The sequence below is a fragment of the Hippopotamus amphibius genome, chromosome 11 (genome assembly GCF_030028045.1).
Source record: "Hippopotamus amphibius kiboko isolate mHipAmp2 chromosome 11, mHipAmp2.hap2, whole genome shotgun sequence".
NCBI classification, from domain to species: domain Eukaryota; kingdom Metazoa; phylum Chordata; class Mammalia; order Artiodactyla; family Hippopotamidae; genus Hippopotamus; species Hippopotamus amphibius.
In genome coordinates, this window is record NC_080196.1 from 91,233,706 (window position 1) to 91,257,405 (window position 23,700).

General features: G+C 47.6%; 1 protein-coding gene and 1 pseudogene across 1 annotated transcript in view; both read right to left on the reverse strand.

Moving 5' to 3' along the window:
• The window catches only part of MYO5B (myosin VB), a 340,872-nt gene extending 320,772 nt beyond the window's left edge, over positions 1-20,100 (reverse strand). Inside the window, exon 1 of the mRNA XM_057699421.1 lies at positions 19,740-20,100. Coding sequence (XP_057555404.1) covers positions 19,740-19,766 — 27 coding nt within the window. The 5' untranslated portion in view covers positions 19,767-20,100. The remainder of the gene's footprint in view (positions 1-19,739) is intronic.
• Positions 6,265-19,099, reverse strand: LOC130831519 (cofilin-1-like; annotated as a pseudogene).
• Positions 20,101-23,700: the final 3,600 nt, after the last annotated feature.

Consider the following 23,700-nt stretch of genomic DNA (forward strand, 5'->3'; position numbering starts at 1 on the left):
AGCTTCCAGAGCATTATAGGGAACTGACATCTAAAAAAGGGCAGGTCCCAGACAGCCTCTCAGGGGACTGGATCCTACTTTGCCGCAGCTGCCTCTCTTCTAGGACTGACCAGAGCAACGTTCTCTGCAAAGGGGTCCACAGGGTGCCAGCCCAGCTGCGGCAGAGTCCACACTGTGCCCGCGCACCCCGACGTTCACGCTCCTCCTCCGCCTTGATGGCCCTTCCTCTCACCTCCTTCATTCACTCTCACCCCTCTCCTGTCTGCAGCCAAACCTGCAACCTACACACAGCTTCCTCCTAAAAAGAAAGGTAACAGGTGGTCCTCTTACACTGCCCTTCTACCTCCTAGCACTGAATCACCACCACCAAAACATGGAACTAAAGCACATTTGAGACTATTTTGTACTGAATCAATAAAGCTTTGAAATTCTCATTCCTAGAATAAATTCAAGTGAGTTGGAAACCTATTTCTCTAAGAGAAACAAAAATCATAAAACATATTTCTTTAGGTTTCCTTTTATAGGTAAGTGGAATCTCAAGTGGTTTACGCCTTCCTTCCTTTCACTGTTTATTTGCAATCATTCCTTCTCATCTTAGTTTTATATTTTTCCTTCCCCAGAAGCAGTCATTTCCAGCCACCTTTCAAGGTGGGCAAGAAGTTAAGGGCATATGGGTCAAATTCCCATTCTAAGGCACCCACCACAGCGTCCTTTGCTGAATGGTTCCTGGCCTGCTAAGACACCTGCAAAGATGTGAAGCCCTCACTTTCACACAACGCGGCCCATTCCACTACTGGGGCCATGCGCTCCTGGACCCCGAGCTCAACCTACCTCCCTGCACATACCCACTGATGACCACTATGCTCTTCAGATGAACTCAGAGAGGAAACACACAAGTTCCACGTGACAGCCCTGTACTCTTCAGGATTATATCTCCTTTTTTCTGGCCTCTATGCCCGGGGCCTCCCAGCTGTTCTTCATGTGCCATCGTTTCCAGGCACTTTTTTCTTCTAAGCAGCTACCTCTAGCTCTGTTTACAGAGATCCTTTAAAAAATACGTCATCAACATCAGAAGAGAGTGGAGTCACATCTTGGTGGGGGGAGGGGCGGGGGAGGGGAGGGGGAGGAAGCTTGATTCTAAAGTCAATAATGAAGCAAAAATCATGCGGTACAAAAATTACCTTTGAAAATCTCTTACACTGTCTGTCCATCACAATGAGATGCTTCAAGAGGCTCACGTCACTTCAGATGCTCCGAGCTGCCTAAGGAAACAGACTCCTTCCTTCCATCTCACCCTCACCCCAATGCACATCCTCACTAAGCAGGGTGATGGCTCACACAACTGATTTTTTTCATTTTCCAGTTGGTTGTTTTCTTGGGAATTGTTTGCTTTTGCCCAGCACACATGCTGAATAGCTGATGTTTCAGTGTATCCATGAGCCAGATTTACCCAAGCTGTACGACAGTGCCACCGTTACTCAGTCCTCTTCAAAGCACATCTGTTTTCTCACCTCTTCAAGTTTATCCTCCCCTCCACACCATGTCCTCAAATCCAGACCAATACTTCATGATGGCCAACCAAGAGCCACCCCGGCACAGTTCACACAAAGAACTTTGTAAAACTTCTCTTGAAGACCTACTATTGTAAATCATTGTCTTGAAAAGAAAGGTTGTAAAGAGGTCAGTGTGATAGCAATCTCACTACAGTACATAAAATCAATAGCCTTTTCTAAAGGCTGCAACAATTCAAGCAACTACAATTTTTTGTCTAGACAACAACCGTGCACTCTTTATGATGATCGTTTATCATCCCAGGTGAAAAAGTTATTGACATAGGTTTTTTGCCTGTATTTCTGGTTACGTTTGAAGTTACCTTAAATCATGTTAGTGCACCAATACCAGATAAACCATAGTTAACACTCATTAAGATTAAAAGTACTATCTTATAAGGGAGATCATGAACACCAAGCTTTGAAAGAACTCCATATAATACCCATTTAAAACAACGTCAAAAGAGTAAAACTAAAACAATTACATAAATCAAGATAATCCAAGTTTTATGGATACAAGTTGGTGCTAAATTAACTTTTTTCTCAGAAGTACGCGCCAACAAAGGTTCAGCTCAGTGCTGGAGGCAGCTCTGAAAAGATTCATGCAAACACTCTTCCATACATACTTGGGGTAATATTGTATTTTTATGCTCTAAAAAGAAGAGTACAATAAAGAAACTCCTGTAACAGCTTCTAAACATTTTGTTTGTTTGGATTTTTATATACTCTCATCTTTGCCTTCCTCCTCAAATGGCGTGGTAATTTACGGGAATCATTCTTTGACTTCACTACTTGACGCTTTATCCATCTTAAAGGGTTACACAAACCAAACTTCAGCCCTATCCTGTCCCATCCAATCAGGCTGTCACGCCTATGTCCATCCAGCCGTCCTACATGCAGACTTAAGCCCCGAAAGCTGGAGGGAGGAAAAGCAGTTTTTCAAGTGGACAAATGGAGCTCCCATTCCAGTGAGCTCTGGCCAGCTCAGAGAAGGAAAAGCTCTGGCGGCAGGAAGCCCCCAGGTGATGCAACTCTGAGCTTCATCACTACCCACTGAAGTGTGTTTCTAGTGGGGGGGGGGGGGATCCGCTCTTCCCCACGCTCAGAGGCAGGAGACAGAGAGGCCTATGAGGGACTGACGAGGGAAAGGGGAGACTTCCTCCCAAACCACTGTCTTAAGAGCTGCCATGACAGCCCCGGAACCTCAACAACTTCCTACCACACAGGGGCCACATCCTGCCACTCCTGCCCTCTTCCTTCATTCACTGCTCCTGGATGGCACTTATGACACAGAATGTAATTGTGAGTTTATGAGACTATGCCTTACACACCTCTTACATCCAGCACTGTGCCTGACATCAAGAAGGTTCTCAATTACTTGTGTCTGTTACATAATACTGCCCAACCAATTGAGACCAAGAATGGAACCACTTCAGCTGTGGGCGAGGGCAGTTCTGGCAACACGATGAGCTGAAAATGGACACATCTCCGCAAAATAGAGCTTCAGACTCAGAGCAGCATCGGTGCTACTTTCCACCTGTGTAATGCTGTTAAACCAGAAAGTGTATGACTGAAAATGATCAAACTTCCCTTCTCAGTGCCATGAACTCAAATTCTAACCACTGTTTACCACAGCGAATAACTGAAAAATTGCAATTTCTTAAGGTGTCCTGCAACTTCACAGCAAAAACCGGAGATGCATAAACATAGCTCCTGAGGAAATTGCAACCACTGACCCCGCCCTACCCGCCCCCTCCCCCCCATTGCCAGGCACAAGAAACGCAAGGCAAGATTTTAAATTCCAGCATTAAGCCAAGAATTAACTTAGTGAGATAAAGTGAAAAACAGTTACAGCCTAATTAATTACTTGGCTGGCACTTAGCTACATCGTTTTAGATACAGCCTACAGTGCCAGGGCTGCTGGTGCTATTTACAGCCCTGGACATGCTATTCTTTGGCCGGCATTTAAGGCAGTTTCTGATTTCTGTGATGGTTTACTCTGCGACTTGAGCACAGTTCATACTGACACCCTCAGCATCTGCCCCAATAAGAGCTCTCCACATGGCTGAGTGTTGTGTAACCCGGGCAGCCTGCTGAGTGGCGTCTGGTTTCACACTGCCAGTCAGATGTCAGGGATATTAATGCAGTGGGCAATCCCTAGAGCCTTATTAAGGAAGGATTACAGACGGTTAAGGAATGTGAGGCGAGGGAGGAAGTAGAGGAAGCGACTGGAGAAAAAGAAGATGTAGAACACTTTTAGCAGAGGAGATGGGCAAAATCCAAAAAGGAAAAAATATATATATCTATTATTGGACTATTGTAATAGCAGATACTAAAGCCTATATCCCAGCATTGTTTTTAGGGTCTAATAGCAGGTTAGATGTGGAAACCACCACCAGAATCCAAGACAGGGACTGATGACAGTCAAAAACCAGATTAGAAACTTAAGTAAGCAAAAGGATCCAAGCACCCCAAACAGCCATGACCTAGCAAAAAATGAAACCAAGCCCAGGACCAATCCCCAGATCCTACTCTACAGGGATGAGATGCAGCATCCACATTTTCGCTAGCAATCTGGGTCATTCTGACGCACCCCTAAGGGGGAAAACCATGGCTCTAGTGCCTGCAACATCCATAGCCCCTTCTGAGGGAGACGCATGGTTCCCAGTGACTGAGCCATCTTCAGAAGCTCCTTGGACCAAGTGTACCTGCCTAGGAACAGCCAATCAAGAGGCTGCTTTCTACAAAAGCTTTAAAGCTTTTGTCAATAGTGACACTAGAATAATGGCAGATAGTACAGCTGATCTAAACTGGAACTGGAGATTCAGAAAGGGGTGTTTAATCCAAGGCATAGGTTAAGGAGACAGGGAAAGGGCAGAGCCAAGAGTAACTGAGTCACACTGATGGCACTGGTGTGGGAGGAAATGCATCCCTGCTGCTGGTCTCTAAAGTCTCACAAAGGGTGAGCATCTTTCTGGCCCCCTGATACTGTGCTGACCTGTGAGGCCAGGCTGCTCAGACCAGCTAAGCCTGGTTCCTAAGAGAGCATCCTTAGAGTAGAGCCTGCATCTTGAAGTGCCCCTGCAACCAAAATAGCCTGGTACACCAAGGGCCAGAAAGAGCAAGACAGATACAGACATCCACCAAGTGCCAGGAAGGGTGAAAGGTAGATCCAGGCATCCTCTTAGTGGTGTCGAGACGGGATGCTCCTCCCAGTACAATCGGGAGCAACCCACAATTGTAAGCTACTGCACAGTTAGGTCTGGAGCGCTAGGGTTGAAGATTTGAAATGACAGGTGATCCACAAAGCCAGGAGTTTATGACTCCTTTTGTTCTTTCCATCCCCACACGTGAAAGAGGAAAAGCACATGCATAACCCTCGCAACCTCTCCACCAAAGCTGGTGCTTCGCTAAATGAGAGGAACCAATGCAAGGCTGGCCGCCCCACATACAAGAGGTGGAGCCAGTGAATCCGCACCCACAGCAGCCGTCCCAGCCCTTCAGGCTCCCACCCCACACTGCCCTGCACTGGACTGGGCTTCCCAAGGACAAGACCTTCTCCTAGCAACAGGATTAGCACCAACTAATACAATTCATGTGCTCTCATTTTATCTCATCAACAAGTCTCTGAGGGCTGTACTAGTTTCTTACCCCCTGTTTCATAGATAAATGAAGCCTAGAGGTTGAGCAACTGTCTAAGGTCACACAGCTGGTAAATGCAGGGGCAGGGGGGGCGTGGTGGGGAGCGGCGACAGAGACAGGACACCAGTACTCAAAACCCAGGTCTATCCAGTCTAAAGGTTATGCTCTTGACCTCTGTATTTTCCCTGCCCTTTTTTGCTCCAGACTTTTCGTTGGGGCATAATACACATAATATAAAGTTTACCATCCTCACCACTTTTAGATGTACAGTTAGTGGCATTAAGCACGTTCACATGGCTGTGCAACCGTCACCACCATGCATCTCCAGAACTTCCCATCTTGAAAACCTGAAATTCTGTATCCATTACACTCTGTACTCTCCCCTCCCTCCCACAACTGCCATTCTGCTTTGTCTCTGTGAATTTGCCTCCTGTAGATACCTTTGTAAGTGGAATTACACAATATCTGTCATTTTATACCTGGCTTATTTCACTTAGCATAACGTCCTCAAGGTTCATCAATGTTTAGCATGTGGCAGCGTGTCCTTCTTTCCTTTGTTTTTTGTTTGTTTTTAGCTGAAGGTCCCTTACTAGTCCTGCTTCTATGAGTGGCCATGACCAGGGGAAAAAAGGGAGGGGAATCAGGCAGCATGGGGAGGGGTCATCTCTTCCACACGGCATCGATATACAGAACTAAACACACAAGCACAGTCACTACTGCTATTAGAAGCTGGCAGCATGGGAAAGGTAAGGAACAGGTGGGGAATTGGGGTGTTAACAAATACAGCCCTGCCCCCTGGCATACCCCTGTTTGAGTTTAACCTGCTTCAACCCAAGAAGAATCCGAAGAGCAAAAGCAGTTTGGGAAGGCCAGAACCTTCAGGGATGCAGGGAGGAGGATGGTCCAGGAGGTGGAGGGGAGGTGGCACTGTTTAGCAACTGGAGTGAAGGGACTGCCCTCCCCCTGCTGAGATCCCCCCAGCCCCTCCGGTCTGGCAGGAAGTGGGCAGCCTACAACCCCTGTGGGCAGGTCTGGGGCTGCCAAATGCTCCAGGCAGGGGGCTGGAGAGAGCTCAGGAAGGTTTGCCCTCTAGGGAGATGAGGATGCTGCCCCCTGGATTTTCTGCCAGGGTGCTGTGGTCCCTAACTCCTCGTAGCAGTTTGCTTGCAATTCATGCCTGGTCCCCATCAGCTTCTCCTCAGTGGCATCCTTGGAGCTGGCATATAGCGTTTTGCTCTTCAGGGGTGCAGACTCAGGGGCCCAGGCCCCTTTCTTGCTCTCCTTGGTCTCACAGACTGCATCACAGAGGGTGTAGTGGCAGTCCTTGCTTGGCAGCAACTTGACAAGGGTGGCATTGGGGTTGTCTACAGTCCGGCCCACATCACCTACCAGCACCTCCTCACCATCCTCCACGATGAGGTTCTTCTCATCTTTGCTCGGGCAGAGCGCACCGCCTTCTTGCGCTTCTTCACATCCTCTGGTGAAGAAGACTTATGCACCTTCTTGTCACTGAACACTTTGATGACACCAGAGACAGCCGCACTGGAGGCCACATTTCTAGATGTGAAAGGGAGACAGCGAGGAAAGCCAGAAAAGAAAGGAGCCAGTGCAGCTGCTACTGGGACCCAACTGAGTCACCGTCCTTCCTTTCTAGGGCTGAATAATATTCCATTGTATGGATGCACCCCACTTTGTTTATCCATCCATTCATGACGACCACTGGGTTGCTTCCACCTTTTGGCTACTGCCCTGCCTTCTTATCTTATATTCAGTGGCTAACATCCTGCCTAACGCATAGCAGGGGTAAGAAGGTACAAAGAGCATTCTTCCATCCATCTAATAGTTTCATAAGAGCATTTTAGGAAATTAGGGGGAACGGGCTTCCCATTTGATTTTTAAATCAATAGGTATTTATTAATGCTATTATACTTGTCATAATATTGATGCAATTATATGCCCATGTAGTAAGTTAATTACATTAACATACATATATATTTAAATAGGACTATAAATCAGTGTTGCTATAAAATTTGGTGAGCCTTTAAGTTTTTAACCAAATAAACCAGAACTGCTACACTCAAATGAGTATTTTTCTGACAGCCTAGGAGGCTCTACACTGATTGATCACTGACAGCATCTAAAACCCATCTATTTCTCCTGAGAATGACAGCTAGTAAGAGGCCACACAAAACTGTCATCAGTACCTGCAAGTCACTCTTTGCCTATAACAGAAATATGTCAGTGAATTCCTACCTTACTCTACCAGCTTAGTTCTTTGCATAACTCTTGAATGTTTCCAGAAAAGAAAGCATACCTTCCAGGCATAGATTTTGCCACCACACAAAGGAAAAAGAATGCGTCATCAGGTTTGAAGCCAGTTTCAGAACAAGTATTGATAAGTTCCAGGATCCCTGTACCTCTGCCAAAGGGAATATCCTGAGGAATGTCCCACATTCATCAGGTAGGATCTGACGGGTTAGTCATAAAAATCACATCTTAAGGTTATTCTTATCATTTTGGTGCACACAGCTTGTTACATAGTTACACACATGTATACAGAGTAAAATGACCATTATAAAGGCAAGCAGTTTCATAGCAAAGAAACACTAGTTTGTGGCTAAGGAGACATTCATTTTCCTTATTTCACAAATAAACATTAGCTTTCATTAGCAAGTGTAGGCAAATTAAGAATTTGATTAAATCTGATGAGACAAGATAAAGCAATTTGTCTCCTTTTAATGTACAAATACGTCCTTAATACTTATTCATACAACAAATGAACCACTGGACTGGAAGAACTCAAGGTCAAAGACTAATTTGCAGGGATGGGTTCTTTCTCTTTGCCTCACACTTGGGCTGTGACACATCACTGCAGGTAGAAGGTGCTCTGTACAGGTGTTGGCCAAGTGATGAACATAAAAGATGGTCTGGGACTTCCCTGGTGGCGCAGTGGTTAAGAAGCCACTTGCCAATGCAGGGGACACAGGTTCGATCCCTGGGCCAGGAAGATCCCACATGCCACAGAGCAACTAAGCCCGTGCGCCACAGCTACTGATTCCATGTGCCACAACTACTGAAGCCCACAAGCCTAGAGCCCAAGCTCCACAACAAGAGAAGCTACAGCAATGAGGAGCCCACACACAGCAATGAAGAGTAACCCCCACTCCCCGCAACTAGAGGAAGCCTGTGCACAGCAACAAAGACTCAACACAGCCAAAAAATAAAAAAACAAAATTAAAAAAATAGATGGTCTGAATCTTCAGGTGAAAACTGAGTATTGTTATTGTTCCTGAGGGAGAGAAGACAGCTGAAACAGACTCAATATAATTTTTCCTCCCTGATTCCCTGTCGCCTGCTTTGTTCCATCTCCCATGAAGGATGGAGAGCCACAGTCACCCCACATAATCACGCAAACGTCCATGAGTCTTGATGAGATTACTAATAAAAACTTCAGTTAAGTGAAAAAAAAAAATAAGATGATGCTTGTAATGTAAATGATAACCTTAGGAAGGTAAGAGCAAAAAAAAAATGTGATCAAAAATTGTGTAAAATTAGGATATTCAAATACAAGGCAGTTATATTAGCCTTCATATCCACAAATGTCACTTTGCGGTTAACCCATGTTCATACCTGTGCTAAGCCTCTGTGCACAATAATAAAAAAGAAAAACAACATTTAATTATCTCCTGACAGGGGCTCCACATTTCACAGATTTAGGCAAGTGCCAGCGGAAACAGATGGGCTTTCCATCGGGCGCTCTAAGTCAAAAGCTATGCCAAAATGACAGAAAATAACACTGCAGTACAGGTGGTTCCCTGGTGAAAAAAGGCCGTTCCTTGAAGAGCTATGGCCTGGAAACAGGAAGGGAATACAGGTGGTCTTTAAACCAATTCAAGGGCATTTATTGGGAGCCTACAGTATGTAAAACCCTATCTTGGGAAAAGTGAGGGATGTGAGCGTAAGATTCAACCTATACCTTCAATGACAGCAGCTGTGCAAATATACACACTCAACCAACAATTGCACAAACATAAGAAAAAGCAGTGAAACACATTCTAAAATTACCTACAATCTCAAAGGTTCTTTTAAATTTGGCTTTGTAACTCATCCTATTTTCTGCAGAATCATCTTTTTTTATATGTAACTGATGAAGCACAGTAATAAAACGAATACCCGTGAACTTGTCAGGAAATCTAGTCGCCCGCTAATAGCGCTGTTCCCACTCCTGCTCCCCCGCCACCCCCACCCTCCCCAGGTAACTACTATTCTCGTTGCCATTTCCCTCATTCCCTGGTTTTTCCTCATTTTATCACATGTATATCCTTCACCAATACTTTTCATGTTGCTGATTTCAGAAATTCATAAAAATGGTATCAATTCTGTATGGATTCCTCTCTGAAGCACCTTAAGTGATACCTAAGCTGGGCATCAGTCAGGTAATACATCCTGAGCATGCATCTTATCATTGGTGGGACTGCACTGGGGTCTCAATGGGCAGTCAGCAAAAGGAAATAAAACCAGAGTCTAAACTGAAAGGCCAGGACTCACAAAGATGGTTGAATACAGCACAATTTACCAATTCAAATATTTTACCTTTTCATCCTTCCCCATAACTACACAGTATCCAGGTCACGATACAATGGAACTGGCATCCTATTGCCCAGTACCTTTTTTCTTGTGGCGTCTCTAAGCCAGGGGACCTGAATGGCTTAGTGCTGAAGAGATTATAAGCCAAGTCTTTGAATTCCATGCAGAAGGTGTCTGGGTGTTCTCGGTCCTTTTGGGATTTCATGCCACTACACGTTTGAGTTTTATAATGGTAAAAGCTTTATGGGAAAATCATTAAGTATCTTTCCTGATGGGCCTCTTCATTCCTCCCCAAAGTTCAGCAAAGGAGAGAAACGCCTACAGAGGCAATGTCACTATTAGAACTGTTCAAAGGATGGTGATAATTTATAGGCCCTTGAATAAATTTTAAGAGGAGCATTATATGCCATTAACTTGGAGCTCAGGTACATAAACTTGATCATTCCCACAACAAATTAGCAAGATATACCAGCACTCATCTCCACCAGGACCCAGACAACTTGAGGATCTTCTCCTCATATCAAACCTAAAATGCTCCTGCTTGGAGGAGCTTCTAAAGTGCTTTGACAAAGTCCCTGCTAAGAACCTAAAGTTGTAATAGGGAATGGTCTAGGTCCTGGGTATCCTTTTGTAAGCCTCTCCCCTCAAATGCTGGAGGAAGGGGCCTTGTCTCTGATGGCCAAGGTAACATCCTGAGTGAAGGTGGGCTCGTTTTCCAAACACCTGTCCAGCCAATAGGCAGTGAGCAGGGCACACCCATAAATGTGAAAACCTTCAGCTAAATGGGCAGATAGGAGACAGCTTCCAGCAGTCTCAGACCTGCTTCTCTGATCTTAGCTCAGAAAGGGAACATAACACCCATCAGACATCAAGCATGATAGGAAAGAAGATGCTTCAGAGGGAGATGGAGTCAGGGAAAGTGCCTGGAAAGCAGACCAGTGCCCTGGAATGAAAGGAGGGTTACACTTAAAATCAAATAATTTTACACTGCTTGAGTTTCATGTACACCTTTTGCTTGTTACATTTAGCCCTTTTTGAAGCTGTGACCCTCTTTCAGAGCCTACATGGCCTAAGGACAGCCAAAAACAAGGGTTTTGCCTACATGTGGGACAGTTTTTAGAAGCACCAGGATGCCTAAGGGGCTGAGTGTGGAGGTGGAAAAAGGATACAAAAGAGCAGATTCCCCAAGGAAAGAACTATGGATCAGACCATCTGCCCTTTTCCTGTTTCCTTTCTCTCTGCTGCTAGGGGGCAGCGCGGTGCTGGTAGAAAGGACCTTCCATGTTAGGACTGTTTTTTTTTTTTTTTTTTTTTTTTAGCTCTTTATTGGAATATAATTGCTTTACACTACTGTGCCAATTTTTGAGGTACACCAAAGTGAATCGGCTGTATTTATACACATATCCCCACTCTCCCTCGACTCCCTCCCACCCTCCCTATCCTGGCCCTCTAAGTCATCACCCATCATCGAGTTTATCTCCTTATGTTACGCAGGAACTTCCCACGAGCTATTTATTTTACATCTGGTAGTGTATATATGTCAAAGCTACCCTCTCACTTCATCCCAGCTTCCCCTTTGCACCCGCCCCATGTCTTCAAGTCTGTTCTCTACATCTGCATCTTTATTCTTGCCCCGTCACTGGGTTCATCAGTACCTTTTTTTTTTTTTTAAGATTCCATATATATGAGTTAGAAAGAGAAAAACAAATACGGTATGCTGACTTACTTCACTCTGTATAGGCTTCTTTTATGCACAAATGATGTTCCAGACCCACCATCAATGGGAGGCAGCAGAGCAGACTGGCCAGAAAGCTGGGTGTGGGGTCCTACCCCACTACCTATGGGGAGTGTGGCTTTGGGCAAGTAAGGCAGAGATCCCTCATTTGTAAATGAGAATGACGGGGGTGCCTACATCAGTGTTACTGTTAACTAAGTTAACATACAGCTCTTAGAAGTGACCTGGCTCAAAAAGCAGTTGGTAAACGTTACCTATCATAATCAGTGTTTTTTCCAATTGTAGGGCTCAGAGACGTGTAAGCTCCAAACAAACAAAGGGGGAAACTCATGCCAAGTTGCCTTATTTAAAATATGTATTTGTAATATTTTATCCTGAACATTCTGGTTTCCATGACTTCCCATGTCTAAAAATATAATCACTTAATGAGCAAAAACATAGTTATAAATAATGTCTTAACAGAGGAAATACAAAGAAAACTACACATGAACACAACAAGCATATGAAAAGATGCTCAACCCTCCAGTGAAAGTCAACTTTAAACAAAAATAAGCTGTTTAGGGGCAATTCAAAAAGAGGAAATAATGACCAGTGCCAGGGAGGGTGAAGAAACAGACCAGTTCTTTTCTGGAGACTTCTGCCTTCTCGGTGAAGACTTGTAAAAGTGCAAGCCAGCAGTTCCACCTTTAGGAAAATATCCTAAAAATACTGAAAGGTTCCGAGAATGTGCTGCAACATTTTTCACAATATGAAAAAACTGGAACCAATTAAATGCTCATCACAATGGGAATGGTTAAAAACATGACAGCACAACCACACGGTGCCCCATTCTACAGCCGTTCAAATGGTAAAATTACCTCTACGTGCTACAGGGAGAGAAAAGCCGTAGCAGATTAAGATTTAAAACGAAAAATAAACAGGATCATGCCACACATAGGAGTATGTATTGTACCATGCGTAAGTCTAAAGCAGTACTCCCCAACAGAAATGAGGCAAACCACATGTGGAATTTTCAATTTTCTAGTAGCCACATTACATCCAAAGTATTATTTGAACATTCAATCAACATAAAAAAGCAAAAGTGAGATATTTTACATTCATTTTTTTGTACTCAATCTGAGAAATCTGGTGTGTACTCCTCCCAGTTTAGGCCAGCCTCACCTCAAGTGCTCAACAGTCACATGTGGTTACCCTACTGGACACCGCGGGTCTGGTCCACATCAGTGGTTAACAAGAGCTGTCTGGGAATGGGATTACAGAGCCTTTGCATTTCCTGCATTGTATGAATGGTTTCAATAATCATTTGTATTAACAAAAAAATAATAAAAGAACATGGTGAAAAATTGCTTTAATTTTCCTGTAAAGCTATAAGAGGAGACAGGAAGCACAGCTTAAATTTAAAGTTTCTTTCAAACTGCTCGTGCCCCTCCCCCAGAGGGCTGTGGGATGGGACCCTTTCTCCCCATGCCTTGGCTGTCTAGCGCTCAGGTAGTCATGTATTTGCGGAAATTCTTTCCTTTCTCTCTCACCAAGTCCCCTCATGACCACTGTCCCTGCAGGATGGCAGGAGAGGGTTAGGAGAAAAAGCCGCCATCCAGCATCACGACTGAAGAGGGGATACGCTGAGGAACAGCTGGCAAGTGCACACGGTGTGCCAGACACAGTGCTGCGCCGGCACGTTACGTCCGTCAGATCACATAATCCTTCCACAACCTTATCGTGCAGGTACCATGCCAATTTTCCAGATTAAGAAATCAAGGCTCAGAAAGTATCTGCTCCAAAGTGTCAGAGAATGTGTAACCACACTACCCCGTACCGCCCACAGCAAGATCATGACCACAAAGGCCAGGACTGTCCATGCCAAGGTCACGATCTCATCTTTATTAAAATCATGCTGTAAGATTACCACATTTCTTAGGGGAAAGCAAATCCCAGGCATCTTTTATTTGCAAGAACCCCAGAACCCATTTCTCCTCTAAGTTTGTTCGTACATCCTTGAATGTAAGTACTTCCACTTAGTCAAACCATTGCCACCCTTAACTCAACATGTCACAATCAAGCATTAGCCCTGTCCCTCTCACGACTTCTTTATTTCTGTCCATCCTCAAGCTGGAAACTTCAAGGTCCTATACGACTCTTCTTCCCTTGCCTGCATAATCAAACATTTCAGTTCTAGGCTCAGTAATCCCTAAATGACTATTTTTAAAAAACAGTAATAAGTATACCTGGCACCCAGATCTTAGTTTCTAAATACCAGTCTTCAATAAAAGGAAACTGACAGGCATCACCTTAACCAAGGGATCAAAGTGACACCATCAGTAACGAGATACTGACACCACAAATCTCCTGAGATGGTGCACTGAGGAAGGCACATCGCTTCTGTGCCACAAATTCATAACCTCCATCTAAGCACGGGAAAACATCAGACAAACCCAAATGGAGCTTCATTCTACAAAATAACTGACCAATACTCTCAAAAGCCAAGGTCGAAAGGAGAAACTGAAACTGAGGAACTGTCACCAATCAGAGAAGGCTAGGCGGCTGTGATGCCAAACGCAACGTGAAATCCTACACGGGCTCCTGGCCCAGGGAAGGTCAGCAGTGGAAAAACTGGTGAAATTCCCATCAGGCTTGTAGACAAGTTAATAGTGTTGTACAAATGTTCATCTCCTGGTTTCAATGACTGCATCATACTTGTGAGGTATTAATATCAGGGAATCTGGAAACACAGGAACTCTGCTATTTTTGCAACTTTTCTGTAAGGCTAAGATTTTCATAAGAGTTTTAAGATACTACTGTGGTTACTACTCACCGCTGTCCATGCTTAAACTCATTCTACCGTCTCCTACTAACAGCGCCCTTCTCAGTCTCAACGTGTATTCAAAGCCTACTCATTCCTTCAGACCTGCTCATGTCCTACTGCCCACCCGCCCGATGCTTCTACAGAACGTCTGTAACTATGAGTATCTGCTCTCCTCTCATGGCACGTGGGTCAGGCTGGATTGTTAGCTAACTTTGTGTATTTAGGCTTTATTGTCCAATGATGATGCAAATGTGCTTGTGTAGACAGTACATCAGGGCACACATGCTCCTCTCACTTTAAATTGGGCTACTTTTTCATGTGGCTTCTGGGAACCTACTGTATTAGAAAACAGAGGTAAACTAGTATGTAAAATCCATCCAGGTTTACTCTGACAGTCCTGTATGGATAGTGACAAATACTCTATCAGTTATGGAAGGCAGCATGTGGACTTGTATATTATGAGCAGTATAGTTTATAGCTAACTCTTACCACAGAAAATGACAGTATCAAAACACATATACACACATGCTAGAATTAAGAATGTCTATTTAATCTCTACTCAGAGGGGCCTTGGCCCTCCACCAGCGAGAGAATGCCATCTCTCTGTTGAACAAAAAAAGCACAATAATATACTTAGACTCCAACCAGGCCTGGAGCTGTCAGAAAGCCTTCTAATGGGTGGCTATCCTGAAGTTAACGAAATGAAATATTAGGAGCACATCAACAAAAAGGAATGGGAAGAAACTAGTGGCTGAAAAGCAAGCTTTCCCAAGAGGCCCAGGTGGAGAGATCTGGTGTCAGCACACAGCGATGAGGAAGTCTGCACCCAGCAGGACTTCAGGGGGTTTCAAGAGAGGCAGGGGCCATCTCCCAGACAACTACCTACGGATATAGGGCAAAACACACTACAGGCACTGGAGGCTCCCAAAAGTGCCTGATGCGGCCTCTGGTCTCCAGGATCTCAGCCTAACTGGGGAGATGTGACATGACACAAAAACTATGGACAAGGGGGGACAGGGCAAGCTTGCTCAGTGCATACAGGTTACAGGCAGACAGAGAACATGCCCTGTGAACTGGTTAACAATTTTCATGCAAACTTGGGAATTCTGATGGTCACCAGCAGAGCCTAGAAGGGCCCACTGGGCTTGCAGGCCCAGCTGAGCAAGGGGAGCAGAGAGGGAGTGAGAGCTCGGGATGGACAGGAAGGCAAGGGGAAAGGCAGAGGAACGAGGCTGGACAGGAGTGTGGCACACGACCTCCACGCTGCTCCCCAGTCTCCCGGGGTCCTGAGGGGCCAAAAGCCCTCGAGCTTCTCAACTCCTACCTGGCCAAGCCACCATGGCCCTGTGTTCATCTTGGTTTCCCACAACAGATCCTGAGATGAGCATTCCTGTTCAAGAGATCTATGAGGCAACGCTCCCAGGAAAGGGGAGTGGGGACGTGAAACAGAGAAGGGAAGGAAGCCTCCCTGGGGTGTGATATTCAGGAAAGTCCAAGCAGAGGCACTTGGGCTCAGCCTGCACAGGAGCTTTGGAAACAGCATGGGCCCCACTGGAGAGCTGTCCTGCTCCCAAGGTGGGGGGACTGGAAGCTGTAGCTGTTACACTGTCATCCGTTAAAGGACAGTCCCCCTGCAGGGGACATCAATTCTCAGGCTCCAGGACCCTTTGACAGTGACGCAGGTGCTGTCTGCTGGGAGTAAGCAAGCTCCAGGCAGTGTGCAGGAGGACAGAACCGGCAGGCGGAAGAGCACTACCAGCATCTGCTAGCCTTGGGCACCAGCCCCTCGTGTCTCTACCGGTGGGCACAGAGGGAACAGGAGCCTCTTGCTGCCTTCCAGGCTGATTGGAGAAGCCTGTATGACCTGATGCACAGGTAAGGGACAGTTAGAGAACACCAGCCCAAAAGCACAAATTCTGTTTTCCAAAGAATTGGCCCCAAAACAGTGCCCTTCGTTAAGCCCCTGAGCTCAAAGCTGTGATTGACACATGCAGGCATCTCCTACCAGCACTCAAAAATCCACTGCTCACACACCATCTAACAACTAAAAACCAGGCAGGATAGGGATTATTTGAAGGTGCTGGTTTCAGCCTGGTGATTTCCCACTTACTCTGCTGGCTAGAACCAAAGTAGCATACTGAAAACCTCATTATTTGAGAGAGCAGTGTTTAAATTTTTCATCCAGAATAACCCTTATATAGAGCTGTATTACTCAGCCTGAAAGAGAGGTTATGTATTTCATACTTTAAAAAAGAAGACTATTTTCTGCAATTATCATAATCAAATCATGTTTACCATGCTTGCACATGCTTGGGCATCTTTGTGGGACCTGGGCTAATTTGATTTATACAATATTGTCTTTTCCTGTGGGTTGGAAGCAAAATACTAACACTTGTCATATACGTGCCACTTGTGACAAGAGAGCTATCCACCTTTCTGTGAGGGTGGATGAGGCTGACTGACTCACCTTGACATCACTCTCAAAGCGTCTGGCATTGACTCTGATTCTTTTTTCCCATTGAGAAAAATCTCAGTACAAAGAAAGCAATTTCTCAAAGGTGAGGTGTTGGGTCTTCTGAAAACAGGAGTGCCTTTGTTATGGGAAGTGCCCTTTGCCAATGACTAAAATCAACTACCCCAAAAAATCCACAGAGCATATAAGCCTCCAGTTGAAGAGAACGGATAGACAAAGAGAAGAGCAAGAAAACAGTAACGTGGAGGGAGGAAAAGAAGAAAGTCTTTTCTTGGGTAACTGGGAATAGACTAATATACCAAGTTCTTACCTGAAACTATTTATACTACTTACAGGCTAATTTATACACTTAAATAAATAACAACATCTTCCTACCATGTCACTAAAGCAACAGGTATAATCAATAAAGGGCTTTAAAATTTCCTTCCCACTCATAAATGCTGTTGGCATAACAGATTATTATTTCCATCATGCATAATACATTAAAGTGCATGCCTGGATTCAGTGTTCACCACATTAGAAAAGTCCACTAGCAAGTTAAAAATAAAAAGGGAACATTGCGTATTTTGATAATACACTAAAATGAACAAATCATCTCCTCTAAGAAACAAAGTGAATCTGAGTCGCAGGCATGATTTCTCTGTATAATTTATGACTCATATGCATACTGAGAATCCAGCCTAGCCTGTGGGGTGATAGTGGTTAGGAAACAATACAACTGCTTCTTGTAGTAAAGCATAAGTGTGTTCAACTCTGCCAGAGAAAGTAACAGCTGCTCAAGATGCAATCTGGCTGGAAGCTTCTGCGTGGGCCACAGAAAAATCTCAATTTGAGATTCATAAACCTAAAAATGACTAAGAACTGGAAACCCATTAACAGTGAGGTACAGTTTCTGGGCCTTAGGGAGAAATTCTAAGACTCCTTTGGACTAAGTATGTCAAAAACCCTCACACCAACAAAGCTACTTTTTTCTTAAGCACCTTGAGCACCCTCCCAAGACCTTTTCCTCATGAACCATTTTTGTCCCTATATCCATAAGTCAAGAAAAAGTGCACTGGCACCTTAGCTCAGACTCCCAGTAACTCATCAATTCTAATAATTAACATGCAATATACTCATTTCTAACTAAAAGCAAATGAATGTTTTCCCTGAAAGGTATTTTTAAAAGCAACCCAGTGTTCTTGTTTTCAAAATCAGGGCTCCAAAAAATTAAGGGTTTATTCAATTGTCCCTTAGCTTCATATAGTACAGCAATTAGTTATTGTCTGCTAAAGTACTTTATGATATGTTGCAGGTATATTCAGTTGAGACGCTCATTTTACTTGGGAGTACAAAAGGTATTTTGTGCACTTTAGCGTGACATAGCTTCAGCGCTCTACACTCCAGATGTTTCCCTGCCTCGCTGGTTTCCAGCCTGCCATTGAGGTTCCGGATAACCCGCTTCAGGGAAAAACTGAAAGCTGGGGCTTTGAGGGCTCCTCCCAAGACACCCGCGGGTAAACGGGATAGGGTGCTCTTCCAAAGCCAGAAACGCCAGGGTTTTCACACACCCCCACCCCCCGGCCCGAATCTCACACCCTTTCCTCGCAGAAGCAGTCTTTCATCAGTGATCGCTGCCAGGGCACCTGGGGGCGGAGCAGGTGCATCAGGTTACGGTGACTCCGCCCCCAGCCAGGTTACAGCCCCCACTGCCACCTCGTGTCATCCCGCCTCGGCCCTGTCCCCCTCCAGGAGAAAGAAAGGATTAGGAAATTCCTCAAACGAAGAGGGGTGGCCAGCCCACCGAGCCGAAGGGCTCGCCCACGCGTGGGGCAGCTCCGAGCAGTCGCCAGGTGAGGATGCGGAAGTAGTTCGTCCTTCCCCGCCCAGACCTGTCGGCCCCGGCCCGCGTCCACCCACAACCCACGCGCGCACCACACATCCCTCTGCACACGGAGAGGTGGGCACGACGCACTGTCAAACACGTCCCGGCCACAGAGAAGACAAACCGGCAGACGAAGTGTTGGGACATCCAAAACTTTTGTTTTATGGGTGGGGAGAGGGGGTACTTGCTTAAAGGCCCTTCACCCCCTTAACCACCCCCACCTCGATGCCAAGGTGAAACCCGAGGGGGCCCCTGCGGCTGCGGCTCGGCTGCGGGCGCTTGGGGAAGCGGTGGCTGGTCTCTAACTTTGATTATAGCAACTGCTGCGGAAGCGGGGCATCTCCACCCGGCCGCACCTGTTCCCGACTCTGAGCACGGAACCCCGCACACCCACTCTGACCCTGAGGACACCCTGGAAATCCACACTCCACCCCCGGGTCAGCATTACTCCGACCCCCTCCCCGCAATGACTGAAGCCCACCGAGTGCCCACCCAGAGGGGCCGCCTCAACATGCCCACCCGCGACAAAGTAAGAGTGCGCTTGCCTGGGCTCTCGAGATCCCTCGAGCATCCTTTACCCACTGCTTACCCACCCCCCCGCCGCCGTACCCCTCACACCGGGCTGAGTTCCCTTCTCTCCCCACCCCCAACTGGAGGAACACCCCGCCCCCAAGTTCAGGGTTCCCCCTCGTTGGCACGCGAGAGGGTCGCCCTTGGGAGCTCACGCTGCAGAGCACCGAGGCGGGGTCCGCGAGCAGGCGACCACGCGGGGGGCGGTCCCCGCGCCCCGGGCTCCGAGCTGGCAGGGACGCCCCCGCGGCTCGGGGACCTCAGCCCAACGGAGCCGGGGCGAGGACAGCGACGGGCAGGGAGCCGGGGACAGCCGCGGCCGGGGCGCTCCCGGAACAGCCAAACTTTCTCCGCCACCCGAAGTTCGGGGCGCAGAGGCGGCGACGAGTGGGGAGGCTGAGAGGCGTGCCCCGCCGCCCCCCGGTCCCGCGGGGCCGCAGGAGGAGACGCCCCCGGCGGCCGCGCGCCCCGCAGCCCGCACCTGTGCCCCGGGCCGGTGCGCGGCCCGCACTCACCTGGCTGTAGAGCTCGCTGACCGACATGACCCCGCGGGCCGGGCCGAGCCCGGACGCCGTGCCGGGCGGGCAGCCCTCGCTCGCGCCCCGGGGGGCGGCGGGTCCCGGCTCCTCGCGGCCCCGGAGGCTCTCAGTCCACGGCCGGCCCGTCTGGCGCCATCTTCCCGGGCTGCCCGAGACTTTCTCGGTTCTTTCCCCTCCTCCTCGAGCTGCCCCGCCGGCTTCCTGGAGGCGCCGCGGCCGGCTCGCTCTCGGCAGGCGCGACCTTTACTCCCGCGGCGGCGGCGGCGCAGCGGCGGCCGGGGCAGGAGCGGGGCCGGGCCGGGGAGGAGGAGGAGGCCGCGCGGCGCCGCTCCCCGCTCAGGTATGGGAGGCGGCGCGGGCGAGCAGGGCGGCGCGGGAGGGAGAGGGCGGGAGCGCGTCCGAGCGGGCGGCCGGTGAGCTGCCGCCGCCGCAGCCTTTGAGCCCCGCGGGGGCCGGGCTCGCCGCGCCCTCCCGCGCGCCGGCTGCAGCGGGGTCCTCGGGGCCGGGGGCGGGGCCGCGCGACGAGCGGGCGCCGACCGCCCCCTGCTGGACGCCCGGCGCGCGGGACAGGTGAGCGCGGGATACCGACACCTGCCGCGCCGCCCCCACCCCCACCCCCCGCCCTCTGCGCGGACTGTGCTCCGGGAGGCTGGGCGGGGACCCAGGGGAGACCAGAAAAAAAAAGAGGAGGAAGCACTAGAGACGCGAGAAGCGGAATAAAGAGAGAGATGCCTGCGGCCGGAAGGCTCCATACATTTTCCTCTGGGTTTTACGTGGGCATGTACATTTTCATTATGAAATTCAGTTATGTGTAGACTGTGAGGAAGGCGATTTGGATATACTAAAGATCGTCTCAGCCATAAGCTCCCTGAGCTGAAATCCTGAGCAGAAGGTGGGAGCCGTAACTCTTCTCCGCTTTGCGGGTTTCACCCACACCGTCCAGCTAGCCTCCCGGCCGCCCCCATCAGAGAATTGTTTGCTTTTCTGGGAAGCCTCACATGTTCTCCCCTCTCTCTCACGCACACTCTCAGTCCCTCTGCCTCTCCCTATCTCATTTACTTTTGTCGCCTCTGCCAGTGACATTCAGCAGCTTCACTCTTCTACTTCCAACAAAAAGTAGAAATTTCAGCCAAAAAGGGAAATAATTAGCAGGAGTCAGTAAAGGAAGAGCAGGAACTGTGGGAGGAGATATGGTCTTTTGAGGTGGCATTTGTACCTGAACAAGCGATGGCCCCTGAGAGCAGTTCTCAACCAGAGCATCCATCTCTACAGTTGTTCCGGAGCCCCACTCCCTGGGAGGTGATTCATAGACCCATCCCATTTAAGACCTTCCCACGTGGAAGGCAGGATCCCCATTTAATCCACCTGCCGCCCTTCTCAACCATGCCTCCTCAATGAGAATCATCCGGGAAGCTTTAACAGTTCCAAGGAAGGGACCCCCACCCTGAGGAACTGCAATTCATTGGTGAGGTCCAGTATCTGAATTTTTTAAGTTCCTCCATAATTCTAAAGGATTGTACTTCCAGGGTTGGCATATGCAGTGACGAAAGCTTGGGCAACCCTTTTTGGATCTGAAAGGGAGCTCTTCATATCACTGGCAAGGGCAGAAAGGAAGTGATTCCATCATTTCTCCCTCAAAAATCTGTCTGCCTAGCTTCCTTCCCTGTGTTCTGGTAGTTCTTGAAGTGTGGCCCCCAGGGCCATCAGCATCACCTAGGAACGTTTTAGAAATACAAAATATGGGCCCTCACTGCTGACCTACTCAATCAGAAAAGCTGGGGGTGGGGCTCAGCACTCGGTGTCTTCATACCTCCCTGGGGAATCTTCCCTCTCAGACAAAGAAAGCCTCCTGGTTAGGGCTCAGTCCCCACCTCTGCTCCAGATCCCCTGGCCTTCTCCACCACCATGCTCCATCAGTGGTCCCATCTCTCCACCAGCAACTCTCTCTCAACTGGCTTTTGACTTTTCCTCTGTTCTCCTTCCCTGCTTAACTTGTTGAAGTGGTAGCTTTTACTGCTGACTCCACTTACGCACGCCCAGTCCCTGCGCAATTCACTGGTTCTCAACACTTTATGCACACTGGAATCACTTTTACAAAAACAAATGCCTGGTTCCCACTCCCAGAAATTCCAATTTGTCTGGGGTGCTGCCTGGGCAAAGGGATTTTTAAGAGTTTTCAGGTGGGTCTAATGACAGCCAAGGTTAAGTGTTGCTGCTTTCATTCCTTCCTAAGCAGTTCCCTCTCAGCCCCATCCTATTGAAGCTGCCTTCTCCCTGTGAAGCATGGGGTGGTAACTGACCCTCCCCATATTGTGGTCCTCCCCTGGCTTCTATCATTTTTCTGCTCCTGTTTTCCCAGCCTTGCTAACCACACCTCTGCTCTCTCTTCCTGGTTCCTGGTTAAAACTGTGGCCCATTTCCCACATCTCACCTTACTTCTAAGCCACACCCCCTATTTCACCTCTTACTGTAATGTTAACTCTCAAATCCAATTCTAACCTTTAGACCCACCTTTCCACCTGCTAGAGAGGCATTGCTGATAGGCCCTCAGACCAACCTGAGACTTCTGTTACCATTCTTTCTCCCCACCCCCAACCCAGTTCCACCTCTCTGGCTTCCATCATACCTGGCACAAATTAAAAGCTGAATTCATGCTGACTGAGCTGAATCACACCCCTGAGGAGAATACTACTCTTGGCCAGAGCTTTATGGATTTCTAATCCCACAACCAGGTATGGGCTTTCCCTCCTTTGAATAATAATAAAGACGTTTGAAAACTTACTTTGTGCCAGGAAACTTGCCAAGAGCTTTGCTTCTGTGATCTTGTTTAAGCCTCAGAGCAACCCTTTAAAGGATGCTCAGATATTAACTCTGTTTCACAGATGAGCAAGGTGAGGCTGAGGGCGCAGGGAGAGGCGTTCTAGGTCAGAGAGCCAGCCTTCAATCCAGCTCTCTCCCACTCTAGAGCCTAAGAATTTGGCAGTTGTTCCCGACCATTAGCGGGTATCAGGATGAAGGGGGTGCCAGGTGATGCTAACCCAATTGGTCCATGTGTGGGCCCTGAGTCTGCATGTTTAATAAGTACCCCAGGTGGTAGAGGGCTCATATGTTAAGAAACACTGCTGTTCTCCACGGCTTCTCAAAGAGAAGACATCCATTGGGAGTGCCTTGGTCTCCTTCCTGACAGGTGGGGTTTTCCATCACATACAAATTAGGAAGAACTTTGAACTTCCAAAGCATTCATCTGCACCTCTCTTAAGAAGCTCCCCTTACTGCACCCTGTGTTATGTGTGTACTAATATCCCTGGCTCCTCCTCAACACCAGGCTCTAAGGGCCTTGAAGGCAGGAACCACACCTGACCCATAATGGTATCCTCTGCATGTCCTAACACAATGCCTTGCACAGACTAGAACTCAATAAGGAGTAGGTGAATTGTGTGTGGGCTGGACCTAGTGATTTGCTTCCAGCAAAGGTGATGGAACATCACTTCCATGATTAAGTTATAAGACTGTGATTTTTGTCTTGCAGAAATTTTCTCTGGAACTTCTCATATGCTTGCTCTGATGGAGCAAGCTGACATGTTATAAGCTGCCCTATGGAGAGACCCACACAGCAAGAACTAAGGGTGACCTCAGACCAACAACCCTCAAGAAACAATTCTCCCAATATCTGAGTGAGCTTGGAAGGAGATTTTGCACTCGTCATGCCTTCAGACCTGGAGACCACGACCCCAGCTGACACAGGCAGCCACATGATACACCCAAAAGCAGAGGATCCAGAAAAGCTGTGTCTAAATTAAACTGTGAAATAATGTCTATGATCTGTAGAAACTGTGAGATAATAAATGTGTGTTGTTTGAAGTCAGTACGTTTTGGGGTAATTTGTTATGCAGCACTAGATGACTAATACAATCACATACAAAATGCATCCTGTGAT